Here is a 23,715-nt window from a genome sequence, read left to right on the forward strand (position 1 = left end):
TGTGTGTGTGTGTGTATACACACACACACACAATGGAATGGAATATTACTCAGCCATAAAAATGAACAAGATAATGCCATTTGCAGCAACATGGATGGACCTAGAGATTGCCATACTGAGTGAAGTAAGTCAGACAGAGAAAGACAAGTATCATATGATATCATTTATATGTGGACTCTAAAAAAGGGTACAAATGGACTTATCTACAAAACAGAAATAAAGTTACAGATGTAGAAAATAAACTTATGGTTACCAGGGGGTAAGGCGGGGAGGGATAAATTGGAAGACTGGGATTGATATATACACACTACTATATATAAAATAGATAACTAATAATGACCTACTGTATAGCACAGGGAACTACACTCAATACTCTATAACAGACTATATGGGAAAAGAATCTAAAAAAAGAGTGGATATATGTTTATGTATAACTGATTCACTTTGTTCTACACTTGAAACTAACACAACATTGTAAATCAACTGTACTCGAATAAAAACTTTTTTAAATTGCATCAAAAAGAATAAGATACCTAGGAATAAGCTTAAGCAAGATGAAAGACCTATACTCTGAAAACTATAAAACATTGATGACGATAACTGAAGATGATACAAAAAAATGAAAAGATATCCCTTGTTCTTGGATTGGAAGAATTAATATTGTTTAAATGGCCATACTACCCAAAACAATCTTCAGATTGTAGTCCCTATCAAAATACCCATGACATTTATCACATAACTAGGACAAATAATCCTAAAACATATATGGAATCACGGAAGACCCTGAATAGCCAAAGCAATCTTTAGAAAAAAGAACAAAGCTGGAGGTATCATGCTTCCTGACTTCAGGCTACACTACAAAGCTACAGTAATCAAAACAGTATGGTACTAGCACAGAACCAGACACATAGATCAATGGAACAGAATAGAGAGCCCAAAAATAAGCCCATGCACATATAGTCAATCTACAACAAAGGAGGCAAGACTGACTCTACAGTGGAGAAGATACAGTCTCTTCAATAAGTGGTTTGGGAAAACTGGGCAGCTACATGTAAAAGAATGAAATTAGAACATTTTTTCACACCATATACAAAAATAAACTCAAAATGGATTAAAGACCCAAATGTAATACCTGAAACCATAAAACTCCTAGACGAAAACACAGGCAGGACGCTCTTTGACATAAACTGTAACAGTATTTTTTTGGATCTGTCTCCTAAGGCAAAGGAAACAAAAGCAAAAATAAACAAATGGGACCTAATTAAACTTAAAAGCTTTTGCAAATCTTTTAAGCAAAGGAAACCATCAACAAAATGAAAAGACAACCTACTGAATGGGAGAAAATATTTGCAAATGATATGGCAGATAAGGGGTTAATATCCAAAATACATAAACAGCTCATACAACTCAATATCAAAAAACCAAACAACCTGATTTTAAAATGGGCAGAAGACCTGAATATACATTTTTCCAAAGGAGGCATACAGGTGGCAAACAAGCACATGAAAGGATGCTCAACATTGCTAATCACCATAGAAATGCAAATCAAAACCACAGTGAGATATCACCTCACGCCTGTCAAAATGGATGTCATCAAAAATACCACAAGTAACAAATGTTGTCAAGGATGTGGAGAAAATGAAGCCCTTATACACTGTTGGTGGGAATGTAAATTGGTAGAGCCACTGTGAAAACCAAATATAGAACTACCATGTGATGTAGCAATTCTACTCCTAGTTTTATGTCCAAAGAAAACGAAAACACTAATTTGAAAAGTTATGTGCATTCCAGTGTTCGTAACAGCATTATCTACAATAGCCAGGATATGGAAGAAACCTAAGTGTTCATCAACAGATGAATGGATGAAGAAGATTTGGTACATATACATTGTATGTGTGTGTGTGTATGTGTGTGTGTATGTGTGTGTGTGTATACACACACACATACATACATACAATGGAAGATTACTCAACCATATAATAGAATGAAATTTTGCCATTTGCAACAACATGGATGGACCTGGAGGGTATTATGCTTAGTGAAATAAGTCAGAGAAAGACAAATTCTGCATTTTCACCTTATATATCTAAAAAATGAAATGAATGAATATAACAAACAGACTTACAGATATAGGGAACAAACTAGTGGCTACCTGTGGGAGGGCCAGGATAGGGGTAGGGATTAAGAGGTACAAACTACTATGTATAAAATAAATAAGCTATAAGGATGTACTGTACAACATAGGAAATAAGGCCAATATTTTATAACTTTAAATGGTGGATAAATCTATAAAATGCTGAATCAGTATGTTGTACCACCTGAAAGTAATAATTATAAACCAACTTAACTTCAATAAAAATTTAAAAATAAAGAAAAGGTCCTTTGCCATGAGTATCTACATAAGTGACATATGTTTTTTTCTTCCCAGGGAGCAAGCTGCTGCCATAGTTCTTTTCCACATATGGGGGATCCATTAATAGTCCAGTCTTTTAGTTGCCATTTGCCTGACCAGATGGCTAAGTCATTGGCAACAGCCCATTTGTTGGTGAAAAATGTATGAAGGAATGGTAGTGGAGGTGGCCTGCACTGCCATTACCACAGTGCAGAGCTTGACCTATTGGAATGCCCACACCTGATAGTCAAAAGATGGCCATTTACTGGTTCATATGGTAGCTGCAACCCAGCAGACCTCATCTGCCTTTAGTTTCACAGAGCTGTCAGTAAACCATGCCATAATGTCATCTTTGAATCTTGGGCCTTAGGAATTGCACCTGCTGTGCCTAGGGCCTGGACTTTATCTGGATTTATAGTCAAATTGGTACTAATCATTCTGTCAGTGACTAAGTGCAGCACTGTAGCCACCATGACATTAGCATTGTAGCCGTGTCGTTAATATAAGGGATGACTAAAATTTCTGTAGTACTTGAGCTTATTGAAGATCAAGCCCTGCCCTTTGGTAGCATATTACAGAAAAATTTAGGTAACCCTGCAGGAGTACAGTAAAAGTATATTGTAGGCTGTTCAGTGAGAACAAAAATTGGTTGTGACCTCATTCTGCAGAGGGATCGAGTAAAAGGCATTAGCCAGATCAGTCAACAGCATACTTGTTTTCCATATGGGTTGCACTGTCTCAGTGAGGGTGATAATATCAGAAACTGCTAGGGCAAAAGCTGAAACTTCTACATTTATCCTTTGGTAATCTGTCAACCTCCAAACGCTGGAGGCCTTCTTTACCGGCCTGATTGGGCTGCTTGTATTGTCTCGAATTAACAGAACGATGTCCTTTTCCCCACCGTAGGTATAGTATTTTTTTTTTTTTTTTTGCGGTACACGGGCCTTTCACTGTTGTGGCCTCTCCCGTCGCGGAGCACGGGCTCCGGACGCGCAGGCTCAGCGGCCATGGCTCACGGGCCCAGCTGCTCCGCGGCATATGAGATCTTCCCAGACCGGGGCACAAACCCGTGTCCCCTGCATCGGCAGGCGGATTCTCAACCACTGCGCCACCAGGGAAGCCCAATATAGTATTTTTGTTGAACAACGCACCATGATTTGGCCAGCTCTGGAGCAGGCTAGGAATGCAGCTGGCCCATTATGCTTGAATTTGTCCTTGTTGTGGTACATACCGCTTGAGGCAATGGTGGTTTTCAGTACCGTACACAGCCAAAATGTTAATGCCTATTACGTATTCAGTAGTAGGAACCAGGATCATCAGTACCTGAAATGGTCCAAAGAGTCTCATCCACAAATACATGTGGGCTTGTCTTCCATGAGTAACTACATTCTTCCCAGACCTACTATTTTAATTCTACCTCTATGGGGACCTGTCATTTGCGCACCAGTATCCAAAGGCCCCATAAAAGTTTGGCTCCCCTCTCCCCTTTTCCCTTCTATCTTGACAGGGGTATAGGGCCTCTGGTCCCCAACGGGGACCCAGAGACCTTGGCCCCATCCCTAACTGTGTTATTCAGCCCTAGACAGTTAAAGTCTGCAGTGCCCCTTCATCAGACAGATGCACCAACCAGGCTTCATGAGACTCCCCTAGCTCCTGTTCATATCCATCCTTCAGTTTCCATATTTCACTTTCAAAGAAGGACTTCATTTCAACACAGTCAGTTCATCACCACCACCCCACCCCCAGAGCCAGTTGCCTAGCCCTTTCATTCTACCATGCCATGGTGTTTTTTGTTGGCAACTGTATCTCTTGGTAAGGGAGTGTTCCAAGGCTAAGGCCTATTCTTATGGAGCCAAGTGGAGGTCTAAAGACTACATGAACAAGACTCTCTTTCCTAAGAGTACATAACAATGTCCCTCTCAAGACTTCTCTTCTTACCAAATGAAAAAGGGGGAGAGGTGTTAAAAGGAAACTTTTGGAGGTGATGAGTGTGTTTATTGCCTTGATTATAATAGTACCATGCATGTATGCATATGTCCAAATGCATCAAATAAACCTGAAGTTTTTTGCATGTCAATTATGTCTCAATAAAATTGTCAAAAAATAACAACAAAGACTATCTGCTCTGTACTCCCTTCACCCCAACACATACAAACACATCTACTCCTTGACAGGCCACCTGAATTTGGTTCATTTATTCCCATTGTGGTGTTAACATTATACATAGGCATTTTAATAACAATCAGCATTTTCTCCTAGAAGCATGACAATTGTCCCTTTAAAATACAACTAATTATGAACTGATACCATTATGCTACACAATACTTTTTATAGCTCTTAACATTTTTTTCAAAAATAATTTTGCAAAAATGCTGATAGGTTAGTGTCTCTAACAAATATGCCCAGCTCCCTCCCTCAACAAATTATTTTATTTTTCTGTTTGTTTTCTGTTTTATTTTTATATTATATAGTTATTCATTCAAAAAATATTTATTGAGCAGCAGCTATGGATTAGGCACTGTGTTAAATAGCATTCAGATCTGAATAAGATTTTGTGTAATAGGAAAACAACAAAACATTTAGGTTTTGTAGTAGAAATACCTTCAGAGTATAGTAGAGCCCTCAAATAGAGAAATTAACAAAAATACAAGTGGATTTTTCATCTAAGTTATTGTTAGATGTTATTATTTATTTAATTAAGTCCCTGTAATGTACCAAGATTTGGTACATTAAAGAACCAAGATTTGGGAGGAGAAGTAGTTGATTGGGAGGCATCATTGGACAAGGTGTAGATAAAACTCGACTGATGTCTTTGTCCTACCTATAATTTGCTCTGTGAACTTGAATGGATAGAGTAATTTCATCTTTTCTGGCCTTGTTTTTAAATTTAGAGTTACAAGTAAGGAAACTTCTTACATGCTGTCTTACATCTGGGGTTATGATTTTACTTTGGGTCAGCTGTCTTTAGTCTTTTGCTTATCTGTTGTTGATCTCTTGTGATTATAGATACATATTACATAATACTTTTGTTGGCTTTCCACATCTTGCCTCCAGGAAGACCATATCTTGTGAGCCATCTCCATAGATCCCCATGGGCTGCTCTTCAACATTACTGCCCATTATAATTATTATGCCCACCTTGCATCTACTAGTTAGGTGATGCTACCTTCTTTCTGCTATTCTGTGAACTCATTATCTTCATTGTACTGGAAGCCAAATTCTGTTTATCTCCTATTGCCAGCTCTAGCCTACAGAATACAGCTGTTATGGAATTTCTCAGCAATGCCTGTGCCCCCATCACCAGTCTTTTCTTTATTGCCTTGGTAAACAATATTCTCTGGGCCCTCCTGAGGAACATACTCAACTAGTAGGTCTTCTGAGTTTATACAACATATCCTTTATGGCATGCTTACTTCACTGTGTTTTAAATGCCTTTCTTCACAGTCTGCCACAACGATTCTTGGATCTCTTATTTCATTAATTTGCACCGTTGCTTTTTTCAGGCGTCATCCAGCAATGCATTAGGCCATTTCCATGGGCCTTAAATCCTGAGGCAAGGGAGAGTGCCCTATATCCAAAAACTCTCTCGTATCCTGTTTGATATTCCCATTCCCCAGTCCAGTACCCTCAGCAGACACTCTCTTGGTTCTTACTGGTTCAAGTTGGCCCATTTCTGCAGCACCTATAGCATATAATCCTTCTCCTCCTTTAGCAGACCCAGTACTTCCCTGTTTGGGCTATGCTGAAATTTGACCTTAGCTTGGAGCTACAAGGGAAGGTTAGTATAGAGCATGAGGAGGACTACTAGCATTGTCCTTAAGGTACTTGCTTCGCTTGAGGTTTCCATATATTCGAGGGGAGGGGTGGGTGGAGGAGGCATGCTACCCTCTAACATGAGACTTATTTGCAGACCCACAAGTTCATGGGAAACTTGGAGTTGAAGGTTCTCAGCTACATCCACCAGTTATTCTTTGAACTTGCACTTCTTTCCTATATGGCCCTGATTTTGGCATAGACTTGGCTGGGATGCAAAGTCCCTTAAATTCTGCCACCCTTAAAATTGAGTTCTGGGTCTGGTCTTCAATATGTTCAGCTCTTTATCTGCAGGAGATAAGGATCTCTTTAAATGTTGCCAGTTGTTGATTTAAACTGGTGATTAATTAGCCTGTCATTTTCTCTGTTTAGCATCTCAGTGACAGCCATAGTCCTTAGTCCATAGTCCTTATAGTTATTAATTACCCTCATCCCTCAAATGCTTGGCATGTTGTACAAGCTAAGTGCACATCTCCATTCACCCACAAGTGAATTAGCAAATGGCTGCTATTCTGTGTCAGAGACTATCGTTAACTTCACTTACAACCAGAAATTGAGTCCTTCCTCATAGTAGTCCTTCCTTCAAGTGATCCAACCTCAGAATCCCATCATTGAGGTCTGCTTCTTAGGACTACTCTTGGTACCAACTGTTCAGGTCACATTCCTTAGAAGCCCAGCCTTAGTCAGAGACTTTTGTGCTAGTGATACATTGAAGTTTGTATTCTCCTGAGAAGCCTCTAAGAAAGTGAGGAATATAGGATTAAGCAGGAGACACACTAACAGAAATGTGGTTTCAGAAGAAGTTTTGTCTGAGCATCATCTCAGAAAGAACTTTGAAAAATAAATTGCACCTCAGAGGTTGTACTGTCCTGAGGCAAGGAGGTTGGGCTCTTTTACCCTCCTATATCATTCCCCACTGGCTATGAGCCTCATCCTGAAGGAGGGAAAGGGTGTGGACAGGAGAGGCAAGGTAGAGCATAGGAATCTTTGTACCAGGTGGTTTTTTTCAGCCATGGTCAATTCTCCAGAGAAAGATGCAGATAAGCGCCATTAGCTGTCAATACAGGAAGAAGCAGGAAGATTAGCCTTGTATATTAGGATTTGGACATCTGGGCGGGGCATCAACAGCATCTACCACAGGTACCTCCTATGTGCTAGAGACTTTACCAGCAAGCATTATCTTATTCAGTGGTGTGCTCAAGCTACCTTGAATCAGCTTTCAAGAGAGTGATTATGCACATCCATTCACTTATATGAGTTCAGTATCATTGGTAGCTTGAAATTGGCCATGGAGGGAGTAATCACATCACAGAAATCTGCAAATGCAACAATTCAGGGCCCCATCCCCCAGAGTTAGTTGTTAAAACTTTTACCAGCATTCAAATTTTATAACAACCTTATGAAGTCGGTATCATATTTTATAAATGAGAAAACTGAGTATCAGAGTGATTAATATACTTGCCATCTCTCATGTAGCTACTAAGCTATAGAATTGGAAATCTAGCTTTGTCTGATTCCAAAACTTGGACTCCTACTGTTACAGCATGTTGCTTTTTTTTTTTTTTTTGGCCGCCCCGGGTCTTCGTTGGGGCATGCGGGAATCTTCAGTTGTGGCATGCAGACTCTTAGCTGGGGCATGTGGACTCTTGGTTGCGGCATGCAGGCTTCTTAGTTGCGGCATGCGGACTCCTAATTGCAGCATGGGGCCTTCTTAGTTGCAGCACGTGGACTGAGTCCCAGCATGCGAACTCTTAGTTGCGGCATGTGGGATATAGTTCCCCGACCAAGGATCGAACCCAGGCCCCCTGCATTGGGAGCGTGGAGTCTTACCCACTGGACCACAGGGAAGTCCCCAGCATGTTGCTTTTTGAACACAGAAACTTCGTTCTCTTTTTAATCATTTGAGAGTTGGCTAAATTTCTAGATGTCCCAGAATGCACTTTGATCACCAACACCTTCTACTCCAAGTTAATGCTTTTATTATATTTCCTTAGTAAATAGCAGCCCCAGGACACATCACTCTATCATTTTGCCTCTGGTTTTTTGGGTTTTTTTTTTTTATTTTATTTATTTATTTATTTTGGGCTGTGTTGGGTCTTCGTTTCTGTATGAGGGCTTTCTCTAGTTGTGGCAAGCGGGGGCCACTCTTCATCGCAGTGTGCAGGCCTCTCACTATCGCAGCCTCTCCTGTTGCGGAGCATAGGCTCCAGACGCGCAGGCTCAGTAGTTGTGGCTCACGGGCCTAGTTGCTCCGCGGCATGTGGGATCCTCCCAGACCAGGGCCCGAACCCGTGTCCCCTGCATTCGCAGGCAGACTCCCAACCACTGCGCCACCAGGGAAGCCCTTGCCTCTGTTTTTAAACATTCTTCCCTTTATCATGTTTTCTTAACTGCTCTTTCTGGAAAGTAAAAGGTATCCAGTAAATATTTGTGAAATGAATAAATGATGACCCTTTAATAGGAAATTAGATTTTTCTACAGGAAGGACAAATTAACATACCCTTCTTTAATTAAAATCATAGGTCAAAAATTCTCTCAAAGTGCCACAGTATAATGTGGGAAGTATTTCATGTTGAACCAGAGTTGATACACATTTGAAATAGGTGTAGCTTACTCTCAAGTAACTAAGGGATTTTTAATGCATTTTTAATTAAATGTAAGTGCAGAGAGAACTGCTTGGTTCCACCTTATGTTGAATTACAATATGAAGTAAATTGAATGATTAAGCTGAAAATTACTTTAGTCTTCATATAGACTTGAAAATCTTTTCAACTTTTGTGGCATGGAATTGACTGCTTCTGTTTGTTTTTGTTTGTATTTCTGAAGCAAGGAGAAGTCAGGCTGAAGTGTTTGAAAGCTCTACAAAGTCTGTATACCAATAGAGAATTATTCCCCAAATTGGAGCTATTCACTAACCGATTCAAGGTAAGAATGCTTAGCTTATTTTGTTTTTCATTTTAAAAATGCTCGTTTTAGCTAGTTTAGCAAATGACATTACCATAACAAGTGTTTAGGTCATATTCTTTACTGCATATTCTTTAAATGAACCTGTATTAAATAGATGAATCTCTGCTTTACAAAAGATATTACCAACATGAGTTCTTTTTTTTTTTTTTTTTTTTTTTTTGGTGGTATGCGGGCCTCCCTCTGCTGTGGCCTCTCCCGTCGCGGAGCACAGGCTCCGGACGCACAGGCCCAGCGGCCACGGCCCACGGGCCCAGCCGCTCCGCGGCATGTGGGATCCTCCCAGACCGGGGCGCGAACCCGGTTCCCCTGCATCGGCAGGCGGACGCGCAACCACTGCGCCACCAGGGAAGCCCCCAACATGAGTTCTTATTCATTACCTTCAATAGAAGGCTCACCTGCTTAAAATAAGATTTTTTTCATAGACAGCTTTTTTATAGTTATATTAATTTTGCAAGGTAAAGTTTGTCTCTGTTAGAGAATGCCAGTTGATGAAAAAGATTTTATGTTATAAACATTTATAACACCTCCTGTGTGTGCGTAGGACTATGATAATATGGTTTCAATAGTAAAGCTTTCCATTTAATCTAATCATCATTAGACTAATCTATCATTAGTCTTCCATGAACTCCCCCAAAGACATTACCTCAGATCTGTCTCCACTTCTGTTCATGGTTGGTTTGATTTATAACTTTTCTTCAGGATCGCATTGTATCAATGACACTTGATAAGGAATATGATGTTGCTGTGGAAGCTATTCGATTGGTTACTCTGATACTTCAGTAAGTATAATATTTTAATTTAATCTGCTAATATATTAATGTTTTTTCCCAGCATTATTGATGTACTTAACATATATAACCCTAATATATATTCTTATCACTTTAGGTTTTACTTTCACATTTTAAAGTTAGGTTTGAAACAAAATGTTTTGTTTTCTCTTTGTTTTTTATTTTGAATATTGTCTATTTCCTTTTTATTTTGAATATTGTCTATTTCCTTTACATAAAAGTTCTTTTATGCAGTATCAGTGAAGTAACATACTTCTTTTTAAAAAGAGAGAAGGCTTCAAAGGGATAGGTTTTTCAAGTAGGCTTCTTTGGAATGGTATAGAAGTAGGAGAAAGGAAATAAGGCATTTAAATTGTGTCATTAATATGATAGAGATTTTAAAATAGGAGTAGTTAGTTTCATCTATAGAGCTTTGACTAAAAAGTAGGAAGAATCTATGTGAGAGAATGCAAGTCCCGGCAAAGTCATTACAAATCCTGCCCTCCCTGCTTTGTGATGCTATATCTGTCATACACCAAACATCATGTATGCCAGGGTCTGTTGTTGTTTTGATCTCTTTTTACCTCTTTCTGCTCTACTACCATATTCTTTGTTATTGTGGCTTTATATTCTAGTATATGTTGTATGTTATAAATAATGGCCTCTTAGTGGTTTGTTCCTTCTTCTTTGCCTTTCTTTTTAAAATCCACTTAGCTACTTGTGGATTTTTTTTTCTTCTTTATGAATTTTTAAAGTACTTTTGTCTAATTCCTCAGAAACTTTGGTTGGGGTTTAAATATTAGAACTCCATTTAGGGACTTCCCTGGCAGTCCATTGGTTAAGACTCCACGCTTCCACTGCCGGGGGGCACGGGTTCGATCCCTGGTTGGGGCAACTAAGATCCCATAGGCTGCACAGCATGGCCAAAACAAAGAACTGCATTTAATTTTATGAAAAATTGAGGAGAGAATGGAATTTTTTACAATTATGTATTGTTTATACATAAAAATGATGTATTGCTTTATTCAGATCTCATTAGGTCTTTTATATAAGGTTTAAATATTTTCGTAGAGGTATTGTACATTATTTCTAACCTTAAAACTTTCGTTTCATTCTCTTGTCTAGTTCCATTAGCCAGGACTTTGAACACTATGAAAGTATCACTGATAGTGGATTCTTTTGTTCTTGTTCTGGGAAGGCATCTAAAGTTATTTCTGAGATAGGTTTTTGATATGATAAAAGTTCTTTTGTATTCTCAGTTTTCTGGGATTTTCCTTTCATACATTGTTGAGCCTGAATAAAATTGGTAGATTTGTCTAATGGTAAAACACCCATGCATTTCTAGAATAAATCCTGTTTGAACATGACATATTTGTTTTCATTGTATTTTGCTTAAATGCAATGTTATATTTAATATCCTATTTAGGATTTTCACATCTGTGTTGTGTGTAAATTTGACATATTTTTTTCTGTTCCTTACCCAACTTTGAAATCAAGATATATACTGTTTGTAAAATATCTTCAGTAGTTTCTCACCCTTTTTCTGTTTTGAAATAAATTTGCTATGACAGATTAGTTCTTCCTTGAAATTTTGAGAGAATTCTTTTGTTAAAGCCATGTCAGTTTTAAGTTTCTTTTGAGAGAAAGGTCTTTGATTAACATTTCTACTTCTTCAGTGGTTATCTATCTAAGTTAACCTTTATTTCCTCTTGTATTAATTTTGGCTTTTCATATGATTTTTATAGTATATCAGTTTTATCACAGTTTTCAACTTTATTATTTTATAGCTTATGATATTTTTATTCATAAAACTTTATTATTTCTTTTGTTATTTCTCGTCTACATCGTTCATTTTATTTGTATCCTCTTCTTGATCATCATGGCAGAGGTTTGTCCATCCTACTGTTCTTTTCAAAGAACTAGCTTCTTTTAGTTAGCTATTTCTGTCTTGTTTTTGAACAATCGTATTTAAAGTAACAAATATACCTTTAAGTACTACTTTACTAGTCTCCTAAAAATTTGGACATAGAATATTTTCATAGATAATCAATGATAAGTATTTTGATTACCTTTATGATTTTCAGTTTAATCAAAATTATTCAGTAGTAATTTTTGTTCTCCCTAGATCAGATTGTTTAAAGCTGTTCTTCCTATTTTACTGTATTATTTGAGACTGTGTTCTGAGTACTTTGGTCAATTTTCTGAATTTTCTAAGTATGTTTAAAAACAGTATATGTCTGTGTTGTGTATATAGTTATTCATATTCATTACTTTGAATTTATTTAGTGTCATTCAAATTATCTATACCTTTGCTTATTTTTGTCTACTTTTTCAGAAAGATGTGTCAAAGTCTTCAGCTACTATTGTTCACTTATCTTTCCTTTTAGATTGTTGCTTGGTATACTTCAGAGTATATAGATCAGTACCTCTCTATTCATGATTTGTACATCTTCTGATAATATTCACTTTATCCTTACATCTCATTCTTCCTTGTCATTTATGAAGAATTTTTTCCTTTTCAATTCTATTTTAAATTATTATGCCCCCTAGTTATAGTTTACTTGTAAATTTCACAAGCTTATCAATGTCTTTCCCTTGAACAAAAAATACCCACGTTGCAACCACTTGTCTTTTTCATCGGAATTGTCTAGAGTTTAAAAATCTATTGTTAAGGATTACTTTTTTACCCTTTTTTACGTTTTTTTTTGCTTCCTTTTTTAATTTAGTTCCAGTAATTGCTCATTTAGACAAGAGTAAACTTTGCTTTGATCTTATTTCTTCCCTTACTTCCAAGGAAGAGTAATTCTCTCATAGACTCCTCCAGTATTGTCTTTTCAGGCTAGTTTACTTCCTTAAAGAGTATTTTCAAACCATCTAAGACCTTGTTTGGCTAAAAAAAATCATACTTTCATCATGAATTTAGAAAATGGTTTGGCTAGTTTCAAAAGTCTATTTTTTTTTTTTTTTTTTTTTTTTTTTTGTGGCATGCGGGCCTTCCTCTGTTGTGGCCTCTCCCGTTGCGGAGCACAGGCTCCGGACGCGCAGGCTCAGCGGCCATGGCTCACGGGCCCAGCCGCTCCGCGGCATGTGGGATCCTCCCATACCGGGGCGCGAACCCGGTTCCCCTGCATCGGCAGGCGGACGCGCAACCACTGCGCCACCAGGGAAGCCCCAAAAGTCTATTTTTAAGGTTTTTTTCTATGTTTTCATTGGAGGAAATAAGGGCAAAACATGTCTTATATAAAAGTATAGTTATGGCCCTCCAGCTGTGTCAGATGACCTAATTCATTAGGTACATTGGTCCTTTTATGGATTCCTCAGAGAGCTCTTCCTTTTGCAGGAGAGGGAGATGTCATCCTGGAACCCGCAGAAGTCCTTAGGATGGACCTCCAAGTGAGGGTCCTTGGCTTCCCACAGGAAAGAATTCCGGAGCAAACCATAATAAAGGGAAAGCAAGTTTATTTAGAGAGATACACATTCCATAGGCAGAATGAGGTCTGTCTCAGAAGGCAAGAGTGGCTCCAGGGCACAGGGTCTTCTGGGAAAGTGAGATCTGCCCAGGGGTATGGGGTCATAGGTTTTTATGGGTTAAGTAATTTCATAGGCTGAGTGGGAGGAATATTCTTGCTATTTTGGTGAAGGGTGGGGATTTCCCAAGAATTGGACCACTGCCTACTTTTTGACCTTTTATGGTCCTCCTCGGAACTGTCATGGTGTAAGAGGGAGTGATTTTTAGTATTTCAATGAAGGTGTAATGAGCTAAAGGTCAATGACCCGACTATTCTCAAAGCCACCTTGGTTTGAGCTGGTTCTAGCCTATCTTAGCATCCCAACAGCTGCTCCCCTTCTTCATTATCTAGCATTTTGTGTCCTGTCCCTTTCGCTCCTGTCTCATCCCCACTCTAGGTATTTGTGACAATGGGAAGTTCCCCAGAGTAGACAGTGCCTCCTCTGGCTATTTACTATGTGACTCAGTGCCTGACTTTCAGGTTTCCTCTGTTTGAGTTGCTTGCCCTTTAGGTGGTTTTGTTGGGCAAAATGTCTTTTAAAACTATCCAGGCTGGCTCCCTTTAAGTATTCCATATCTGGCATAAAGGAAACATGGAAGAAGTATGGATTTCTACTCATTATATTGCTCCATCTCCTAATGTCTACTTATATATTATTTTGGTGAGAAATGAGCTAAGGTTCACAAAACTAACTCTCCAGTCTCTTACAGCATTGCATGAAATGATCTGGCCTTATTTTCTTGGCTTGTGGGCTCTCTACCAAAACTTGCCCAAAACAACAAATTAAGTCACCTTTAACATCCTGTTATACCATCTTTAAATTCTTTTTCTCTGCATCTGTTAATTCTTCTTCTTTTGGTATAGATTACTTTCCTTTCACTCACGAGCTTAGATTACTGAGATATCTTGTTAAATTTTTTTCCTATGAGTTTAACTTTATCCTGAGGGTATTAGCTAATTGAGTTGATGATATACATGTAATTAAGCGAAGAGGTTAAAACTTAGGCCTTGTTGAGAAGGGAAAAAAGTGTACTTTAAAAAATGCTTCTGTCTGTCTCCCATCCTTGATATTCAGCTCTTTTTCATTCAGAACTAAAGTTTCTCTTATACTGTGATGCAGCTACCTTATTCTGCTGCAAAGGTCATTCTAATTTATATTTGTCAGATCCCTCAATCTCCTCCTAGCCTCTAGGCATCTCCAGGATTGAATTCTAGAGAATGAGTTTATACCCCTACATCTTGTCAAGAACCTGTACAGCCCAAGAATTCTATAGTCATCTAGTCATTAATCTCTAATCCTGTCAGACATTTTAAATCATGTTAATAATCAGGAAATAGATGTTCCCTCTTTGGGAAAAAAAAATACTTAAAAATACATTCCAGTAAACCAAGAAAAGGTTAAAACTTTAAGAATACATGAATAGAAAGGTGGGAAATTTGTGTTAGTAGAGGAGTGGTTATGACTAGTGAATCCATTTCATGTAGAAAGAAGACTAAATAGTATTGTAAATATTGTGATAAACTATAATTTAAAATAGACAATTCTGGAAAGAGTTACATAGTACAATAATAATTTAACTCTGTAAAACAGGGGCAAATATATGACCAGTGCCTATTAACAAAAAACTTATGCACATTTAAAGAAATTGAGCTAAACTGGGCTAATATATATCCCAAGGTATTAATACTCATTGTCCATAGGTGTGTATGGGAAGAAATGTGGACATTTTATTTTCTTGTGTTATCTGTATTTTCTGAATTTTATATAACAAGTGTCTTTTATAGTTAAAGAGAAATATTATATTCAAAGTCAGACTAAAAAGAGAGGAAAATAAAGTCAGCATGCTTGAGCTTTTATAAAGAACCTTACAAAATTTTAATCAAGGTAGAACTGACAGTAAATATTTTTGGCTCAGTGTTACTTTCTGAATTTTTCAGTGGAAGTGAAGAAGCTCTTTCCAATGAAGACTGTGAAAATGTTTACCACTTGGTATACTCAGCACATCGCCCTGTTGCTGTGGCAGCTGGAGAATTCCTTCACAAAAAGTGAGTTAATTCTCTTTGAAACCAGGTTCCACTTTCATATGTTGTTTTGTCGTTGTTTTACAGTTAATGAAAGAAAGTAATAGTGACTGAAAACAGTGCTAGAAGTGGCCATTGCCCCAATTTCTGGGGGCTATAAATTCTCACAGCCTACATGCACATCATGAATCACATCCCTGAGAATGATGTCCCTTGTGATATATTCCTCTGACCTGAAATCTAAAAGGATGGTTCTCAGCTAGTCAGCTTAGGCATGTGAGTGGAGAAAGGAGAAGTGCTTGAAGTTTATAAAGACTCCCCTAAGTAACTGATATTTTATTTCACCAAATTTTTTTCCCTAAAAATTATATATGCAGTTACAGTTTAAAAGCAAAATCTCATCTATTTTTTTGACAAAGCATAGAGCTAGTGAGAGTTTATGAATGTAATTAAACATTCTTATGAAATATATTTTTGATCATGGTCTACTGTATATGTTATGTAATTTATTAGTAGATTAATTCATTCTTAAAATGTAAACATATTCTTGGGCAAGGAGATGTTTTGCTTTGTTTTTGTTTTTGTTCATAGATTTAACTAGGTGACTTTGACAGGTGAACCCAGAAGTCCATTACATGTTGTGATTTGTAATTATGCTAAGCACAGATGTAGATCATGCACTGGGTAACTGTTATACTTGGATGATTAACTTTGGTAATGATCAGGCCTGGCCCTCCATCCAGTATCAGCAACTCAGTGCTGCAGCCACAAACTGCTCTTTACTCAGTGGTACCTGTCAAAGTGAGAAAAAGTTGTTTCTATGTGAAAAAATCTTTAAGAAGGAAGCTGGCTAGTAGGGCATGCTGGTAATGAAAGTGAGGAAGAAAGTCAGAATTTTTAGGCATGACTTTTAAAATAAGGTATTGACTTTTCCAGTGACTCTGACATCATTGGCTAATAAAGAATAATGCTATTTCCATATTTATCTTGAGGTGTTGTCTATCACACATATCAAGGGTATACTGTAGTCTTCACTTCCCTTCCTTTTTTATTGTATTCTAGTAATAAATTCTCCTCTGTTCTCTACTTAACTTTTCAAAAAGCTTTGTGTTTTTTTAGAAAGAATTATTGCTTCTATAGTTTCAAAGAAAAGATAAGACTAAAAAGGCTGGTCAGCTACAGAATAGAGGCCATAAACTGGCAGCACTGTAATCAGAAAGAGCCTTTGGATATATTTAATTTTATTTGTATTGTGTTTTTGTAAGTTTGAAACACTTGCTAAAGATTTTTAAATTGTAATATTTTACATAAAAATCGACAAATGTAAGCTGCCATTATTTTTTATTTCTTTGTGAAAAGGAAGTCAATTCCTATGCAAATGAAAGCTTCACTTCATAAGCTTGTTTTATGCCCCTGCCCTGGAGATATTCCGTTTGAGAACTTTTGATTCTTAATGATCTCTTTTAGCATTTTCCCACCATTTAATATTGTGATCTGTTAAAATCTTAACAAGTAAACTGTAGACTAGCCCCAGAATTCCATGATAAAGTTTAAAAAAAAAAAAAAGGTGTGTGTGCACATAGACTTAGTCTGTTTTTTAGTCTAGTGTATTAAGCTATACCAAGCATCCAAAAAATGGTAAAATGTATCTGAAATGAATATTTTAATGTCATTGAAAATTCTACATTTTAATTTTAGAAAAATTAAGCTAATTACTCAGTGCCTTATATACAGTGAATGCAATTATTTAAATTTGTACATTTTAGTGTAAAGGACCCTCATATTTTCCATTTGCCCCCACCTCTGAAAGCCACCCAAATAAACTTTCTCTTAAACCAGTCTGATAGATGTGTAGATATAGCTTCAAGATAATACTCTAGTCTTCTATACCCCCTGCCATATACTTTCCCCTTCCCTCCAAAGCTACTGTTTCTCAGTACTCATTTTCTGCTTGAAATTGGTTTATATTTTATGTCACATGAAATTTTTCTTATTTTATTCAGTTATTTAGCCTCTCATCTGAGAGGCCTACTATGATTTCCATGTCTAAACTAGCACTCTATATCCCTATTCCTAGACCGTTGTATTTCCTTGTAACACCTGAGGTGGTATATATTGATCTACTGTTTATCTCCAACCACTAGAGTGAGAGCTCAATGAGAATAGGGATTTTGTCTTTGTTTAGTATTATATCCCTTTTACCCAGAGCAATACCCGGGAGTAAGGCACCTGAGTAGTCCTTAAGTTTTGTTAGAATAAGTCTTCTTAGCAAATTAAAATTTTCAAGTCATTTCTTTGCCATATTTTAGAAGTTTTGCCACTAAGTAGTATTTTTATAAATTTAATGTTTCTTTCATTTTACTCAATACTGTTGGGTTGGTGAATACTGTTTCTAGGTAATAGGTTAGTAAACAGAAGATAGTGGAAGAAGTAAATCATGATTAAAAGTCTGAATTTTTACCATTAATGCTGGAGCCTTTGGTTAAATTCTATAATTACATGACTGTAAAATGGATATTTAAGAAAATAGAACTCTTTAAAATTACATGCTTTAGTATCTATCATAGAGAATAAAAAGTTTGTTTTTCATAAAGATTTGAACATTGATTAGTCATCAGTAAAAAAAGCTTTCTTTTACACTTTATGTATAGTTGAACTGTATGAAATTGTTTAGATCTAACCACTTTTTTGACCTATAAAAACATCAATTACATACTTGTGTTGAAACAAATCAGTAACCTGATCTCTGATACTGTTTCCTTTTTTTAACACTGAAATAATTTATACATTGAAGGAAAAGACTAAAATTCATATCCATGTAAATTTGTAAAGTTCTTGTTTTGTTACTTATTTCCAGGCTATTTAGCAGACATGACCCACAAGCAGAAGAAGCATTAGCAAAGAGGAGGGGGAGGAACAGTCCAAATGGGAACCTTATTAGGATGCTGGTTCTTTTCTTTCTTGAAAGTGAGGTAAATTTTTAACATAATTCTTTATTTTGTTTTTGTTTTTGTTTTAACATTAGATTACATTTTAAATAAAATTGTTGTTTAATTCATTGTAATTAACGATATTTTTTAATCAAATGAAGACAAGCCTGTTTCTTGCAAAACTGACTCCATGGGTATTTTCTTTGGGTATTTTTTTGGTTTTGGTTTTGGTTTTTTTTGGCTTTGCCACGTGGCTTGTGGGACCTTAGTTCCCCGACTGGGGATTGAACCAGGGTCCACGGCAGTGAAAGCCTGCATCCTAACCACTGGGACCACCAGGGAATTCCCTGCCTCCGTGGATTTGATTTTATGATTATGGAATCAGTATTCTACCTTTTGTGGGAATATGTATGCAGGTGTGGATTAACACTGAATATAGGCTAGCAATTTTTAAAGTTTTATAGTATTGCATTGTAATACTGCATACTTTTTATTGTTGCTTTTTTTTTCTTGAATTTTTGCCCATGCCTTTTAAATTATATTATTTAGGGAATTCCCTGGCGGTTCTGTGGTTAGGACTCTGTGGTTTCACTGCCGAAGGCCCAGGTTCAATCCCTGGTCAGGGAACTAAGATCCTGCAAGCTACGTAGCATGGCCAAAAAAAATACCACATTATATTATTTAAACAGTTCATGAACATTGTCAAGCTATTAAAACCATTAGTTCTATCTTGTTTGAAAATTATGTTATTTAAGGAGAAATAAAAACATGAATTTAGATGTAAATTAGTAGTTGTACAAGTCCATAGCAGTAATTCTATGCGACATTTCCATGTCAGTTTATCAATTAAACAGTTAACATCCATAACATATTATCTATCTAAATCTGTTTGCGCAAGTGAACTTTGGTTTGCCCACTTAAATGTTCTTTGATATTAGAACTGTATTTCCTACTGCTGGTATGACATTAGGGGAATGGCAAACTAAACCTAAAGACCCCCTGAATCAACAAACTTGTTGGCTTATAAGTGAGTGGGAACAGAGTTGCGAAAATCTGGAAATCTAGGACCCTGAACTTTACTTGGGGAAAGAGTATTTTTGGTTTGTATTGGAATGTCCAGGAAGAAGAAAAACTTGAGACTGTATGCTCAAGTTTGAAAGTGCTGGAGAAACCCTGTAGGAATGAGGAATAGAGAGACAAACAGGCAGTCTATAAGAAAATTAAAATCAGAGAGAGATGTAAGAACTTTCTCAGTGGAAAGAGTGGCGTTAGGGCAAAGCAGAGCCAGAAAAGTGGTAAAGTGGTGAAGGAATTCCTGGTATCTTTTAAGTGAATTGGGAACAGATAGAGAAAGAATAAAGTCAGAAACAAAACCAGTTGGAGAGTTGCGTTTGAGTAAAGGACGTGTTTAAGAATTTAAGAACAGTGTTTTAAATGTGTATACAAATTACGTGGGATCTTGTTAAAATGTCGGTTCTGATTCAGTAGCTCTGGGTTGGGGTCTGAGATGCTACCTTTCTAACAAGCTCCTAGGTGATGTTTATTTTTCTGGACCAAAAGTCCAGGGACCACACTTTGCATAGTAAGGTTTAAAGCATTATTTTCTTAACAAAGCAAGTGTGGATATATTATGGAGTAAAATACAGATGTTTGTGAATGTTTAAGGTAAAACACTAAGTACTTAATAAATATCACACTTGTGGTAGACGATTCAAATTAATTCCTTAGCCCTTTAGGTTTTAAAGAAATGGGATTAAAAGTATTTTGCAACAATCAAGTCATATTTAAAAATTTGACTTTAACAGCAACGGTAATTTAAAAATTTGATAGGGATGAGACACGCATATACTATTTAAACTGCTGAAAAGTTTAGGGAATATGATGATCAGGCTACTTTAACTTGATTATTAATTGAAAGAAAATGTTTTGGATCTCTGAAAGCCCAAGGACTTTACTTTTTGATATATTAAAATCCATAAGTACTTAGTTTTACACAGTTTCATCTTCTATATAAAGCAATAATTTGTGATGTGTATTACTGCTCTATATTTCAAATGGTACTGCTGTTTCATGTGTTTGCTGCTGTTTACTAAAGTGTTACAAGAACATTAAAATATATTTCCCAGTTCTCCTCTGTGGCATTCTTGTCAGCTGCAAAAGCAACTGCAAATCATACTTAAGGGTTTCTTGTGTACACCTGGAGCTGAATGCTTATTAAAGCCATATTCTTATAATACGGTGGGATTCTGATTGTCTTATTCTGAATTCCTCTTGTTTCACTGTAATGTGTGTTTCAGTAATATTTTAGACTCATAAAAAGTTGAATTGAAAGAGACCTTAGAAATCATAAAGTATAATAAGTCCAGCTTATAGATGATTACTGATCAGTTAACTAGAATTAACTGAATTGAAAATCATTCCTATTCCTTTGTTTTACTCGGATGTTAAATAGTAACATTTTAGTAATAGAATTCTAAAATTTTGAATTGAGAGAGGTTTGTAGTCCATGGAGTAGTAGTCCTCTTTTATATGGGAATTATAGGTGAAATGATGGAGATTAAGAGATCTGCCTAAACTAGTTTTTCTTTCCTTTTTAGTAGTCACTGGTTTCAAGTGAAAAAATACCTTGTGTATTTGAGATACATGCCATATAGTAGGATAAATGGTACTTGCATGTGATGAGTCCATATTTCCCTATATGTAATGTGACCATAATACTTACTGTACAAACTGTGATGTTTTTCAGAGTGACAAGGATGCTATTAATAATTATTCCAAAGCACTAATCATAACCAAGAACATTTCTGGACAATCTAGAAGTATGGTAACTGTCCTTCTAGGCATATGGAATGATGAGGTGCATTATGACAGTAATTTAAGACAGAAAGTTAACAGATATATTATTGATATAACCAGGAAATCTCCCCAGAGTGATAACTTTTGGGGGTTCTTTTTTAATATGTTCTTCAAGCTTCACCAATAACTGGCTATGCTTCTGCAGAGAATAAAAGCCAATATAAGAGTGTTTAGAAATTTTAGGCTTAATTGGAATGGTTATTTGCACTGTAAATGATTTTCCATAAAAGGAGTAAGTGTAAGATTCCATTATACAGTGAACTCCTTTAGTGTATTTAACTATTCGACAGAGAAGTGAGCAGATCAGAAAAAACGTGAGGTAAAATATTTATGAGTAACCTTGAAGCCAATTAAAGATAAATGGGAACACACCCAGAAAATTGTAATTAAAGTCACCAGGAAAATGAGATTAGTTTGTTGTATACGGGATTAGAGGACACCCTATAAAATAAATTATACTTAGATATAGAAAGGTAAAGTTCACCTAGACAATAAATATAATTTTAATTTATGTTATATAATTTATACATAAATTTTAATGTAATTCTGATCATTTATTTGCTGTACAATGACTTTCTCCATAAATGAGCTACCTTTTTTGTTCATCTAATTCCCAAGGAGTACAAAGAATGCTTGCAAATGTCTGATTTTCATTCTGCTTTTATAAAATTATGTTACAAAAATCAGCGTTTAGAAAGTAAACTTCTGTGTCGTTGTTAGGGTTCCAGATCCTTTTTTTAAAAAAATAAATGTATTTTATTTATTTGTTTGTTTTTGGCTGCAATGTGTTTTCGTTGCTGCCGCAGGCTTTCTCTAGTTGCGTTGAGCAGGGGCTTCTCTTGTCTCAGAGCACGGGCTCCAGGCACAAGGTCTTCAGTAGTTGTGGCGCACGGGCTTAGTTGCGCCGTGGCATGTGGGATCTTCCCAGACCAGGTCTCAAACCTGTGTCGCCTGCATTGGAAGGCGGATTCTTTTTTTTTTACCATCTTTATTGGGGTATAATTGCTTTACAATGTTGTGTTCGTTTCTGCTGTGTAAAAAAGTGAATCAGCTATACATATACATATATCCCCATATCCCATGCCTCTTGCATCTCCCTCCCACCTTACCTATCCCACCCCTCTAGATGGTCAAAAAGCATGGAGCTGATCTCCCTGTGCTACGCGGCTGCTTCCCACTATCTGTTTTACATTTGGTATTATATATATGCCCATACCACTCTCTCACTTCGTCCCAGCTTACCATTTCCCCTCCCCGTGTCCTCAAGTCCATTCTCTACGTCTGTGTCTTTATTCCTATCCTGCCCCTAGGTTCTTCAAACTTTTTTTTTTTATTCAGTATATATATATATGTGTTAGCATACAGTATTTGTTTTTCTCTTTCTGACTTACTTCACTCTGTATGACAGGCTCTAAGTGCATCCACTTCACTACAAATAACTCAATTTCATTCCTTTTTTTATGGCTGAGTAATATTTGATTGTATATATGTGCCACATCTTCTTTTTCCATTCATCTGTCAGTGGACACTTAGGTTGCTTCCATGTCCTGGCTATTGTAAATAGTGCTGCAGTGAACAATGTGGTACATAACTCTTTTTGAGTTATGGTTTTCTCAGGGTATATGCCCAGTAGTGGCATTCCTGGGTCATATGGTAGTTCTATTTTTATTTTTTTAAGGAACCTCCATACTGTTCTCCTTAGTGGCTATATCAATTTACATTCCCACCAACAGTGCAAGAGCATTGCCTTTTCTACACACCATCTCCAGCATTTATTCTTTGTAGATTTTCTGCTGATGGCCATTCTGGATTTGTTTTTCTCTTTCTGACTTACTTCACTCTGTATGACAGGCTCTAAGTGCATCCACTTCACTACAAATAACTCAATTTCATTCCTTTTTTATGGCTGAGTAATATTTGATTGTATATATGTGCCACATCTTCTTTTTCCATTCATCTGTCAGTGGACACTTAGGTTGCTTCCATGTCCTGGCTATTGTAAATAGTGCTGCAGTGAACAATGTGGTACATAACTCTTTTTGAGTTATGGTTTTCTCAGGGTATATGCCCAGTAGTGGCATTCCTGGGTCATATGGTAGTTCTATTTTTATTTTTTTAAGGAACCTCCATACTGTTCTCCTTAGTGGCTATATCAATTTACATTCCCACCAACAGTGCAAGAGCATTGCCTTTTCTACACACCATCTCCAGCATTTATTCTTTGTAGATTTTCTGCTGATGGCCATTCTGGATACCTCATTGTAGTTTTGATTTGCATTTCTCTAATGGTTAGTGATGCTGAGCATCCTTTCATGTGTTTGTTGGCAATCTGTATATCTTTTTAGGAGAGAAGTCTATTAGATCTTCTGCCCATTTTTGGATTGGGTTGTTTGTTTTTTTGTTATTGAGCTGCTGGTATATTTTGGAGATTAATCCTTTGTCAGTTGCTTCATTTGCAA

General features: G+C 36.7%; 1 protein-coding gene across 4 annotated transcripts in view; it reads left to right on the top strand.

The window, feature by feature from the left end:
- STAG1 (STAG1 cohesin complex component) overlaps positions 1 to 23,715 on the top strand; it is a 459,692-nt gene that overhangs the window by 348,179 nt on the left and 87,798 nt on the right. For all 4 annotated transcript variants that reach the window (XM_024131797.3, XM_028489469.2, XM_024131796.3 and 1 more), the window contains exons 11-14: positions 9,032 to 9,130; positions 9,872 to 9,951; positions 15,387 to 15,494; positions 18,328 to 18,442. In XM_024131797.3, coding sequence (XP_023987565.1) covers positions 9,032 to 9,130; positions 9,872 to 9,951; positions 15,387 to 15,494; positions 18,328 to 18,442 — 402 coding nt within the window. The remainder of the gene's footprint in view (positions 1 to 9,031; positions 9,131 to 9,871; positions 9,952 to 15,386; positions 15,495 to 18,327; positions 18,443 to 23,715) is intronic.

This window comes from Physeter macrocephalus, chromosome 1 (genome assembly GCF_002837175.3).
Source record: "Physeter macrocephalus isolate SW-GA chromosome 1, ASM283717v5, whole genome shotgun sequence".
NCBI lineage: Eukaryota > Metazoa > Chordata > Mammalia > Artiodactyla > Physeteridae > Physeter > Physeter macrocephalus.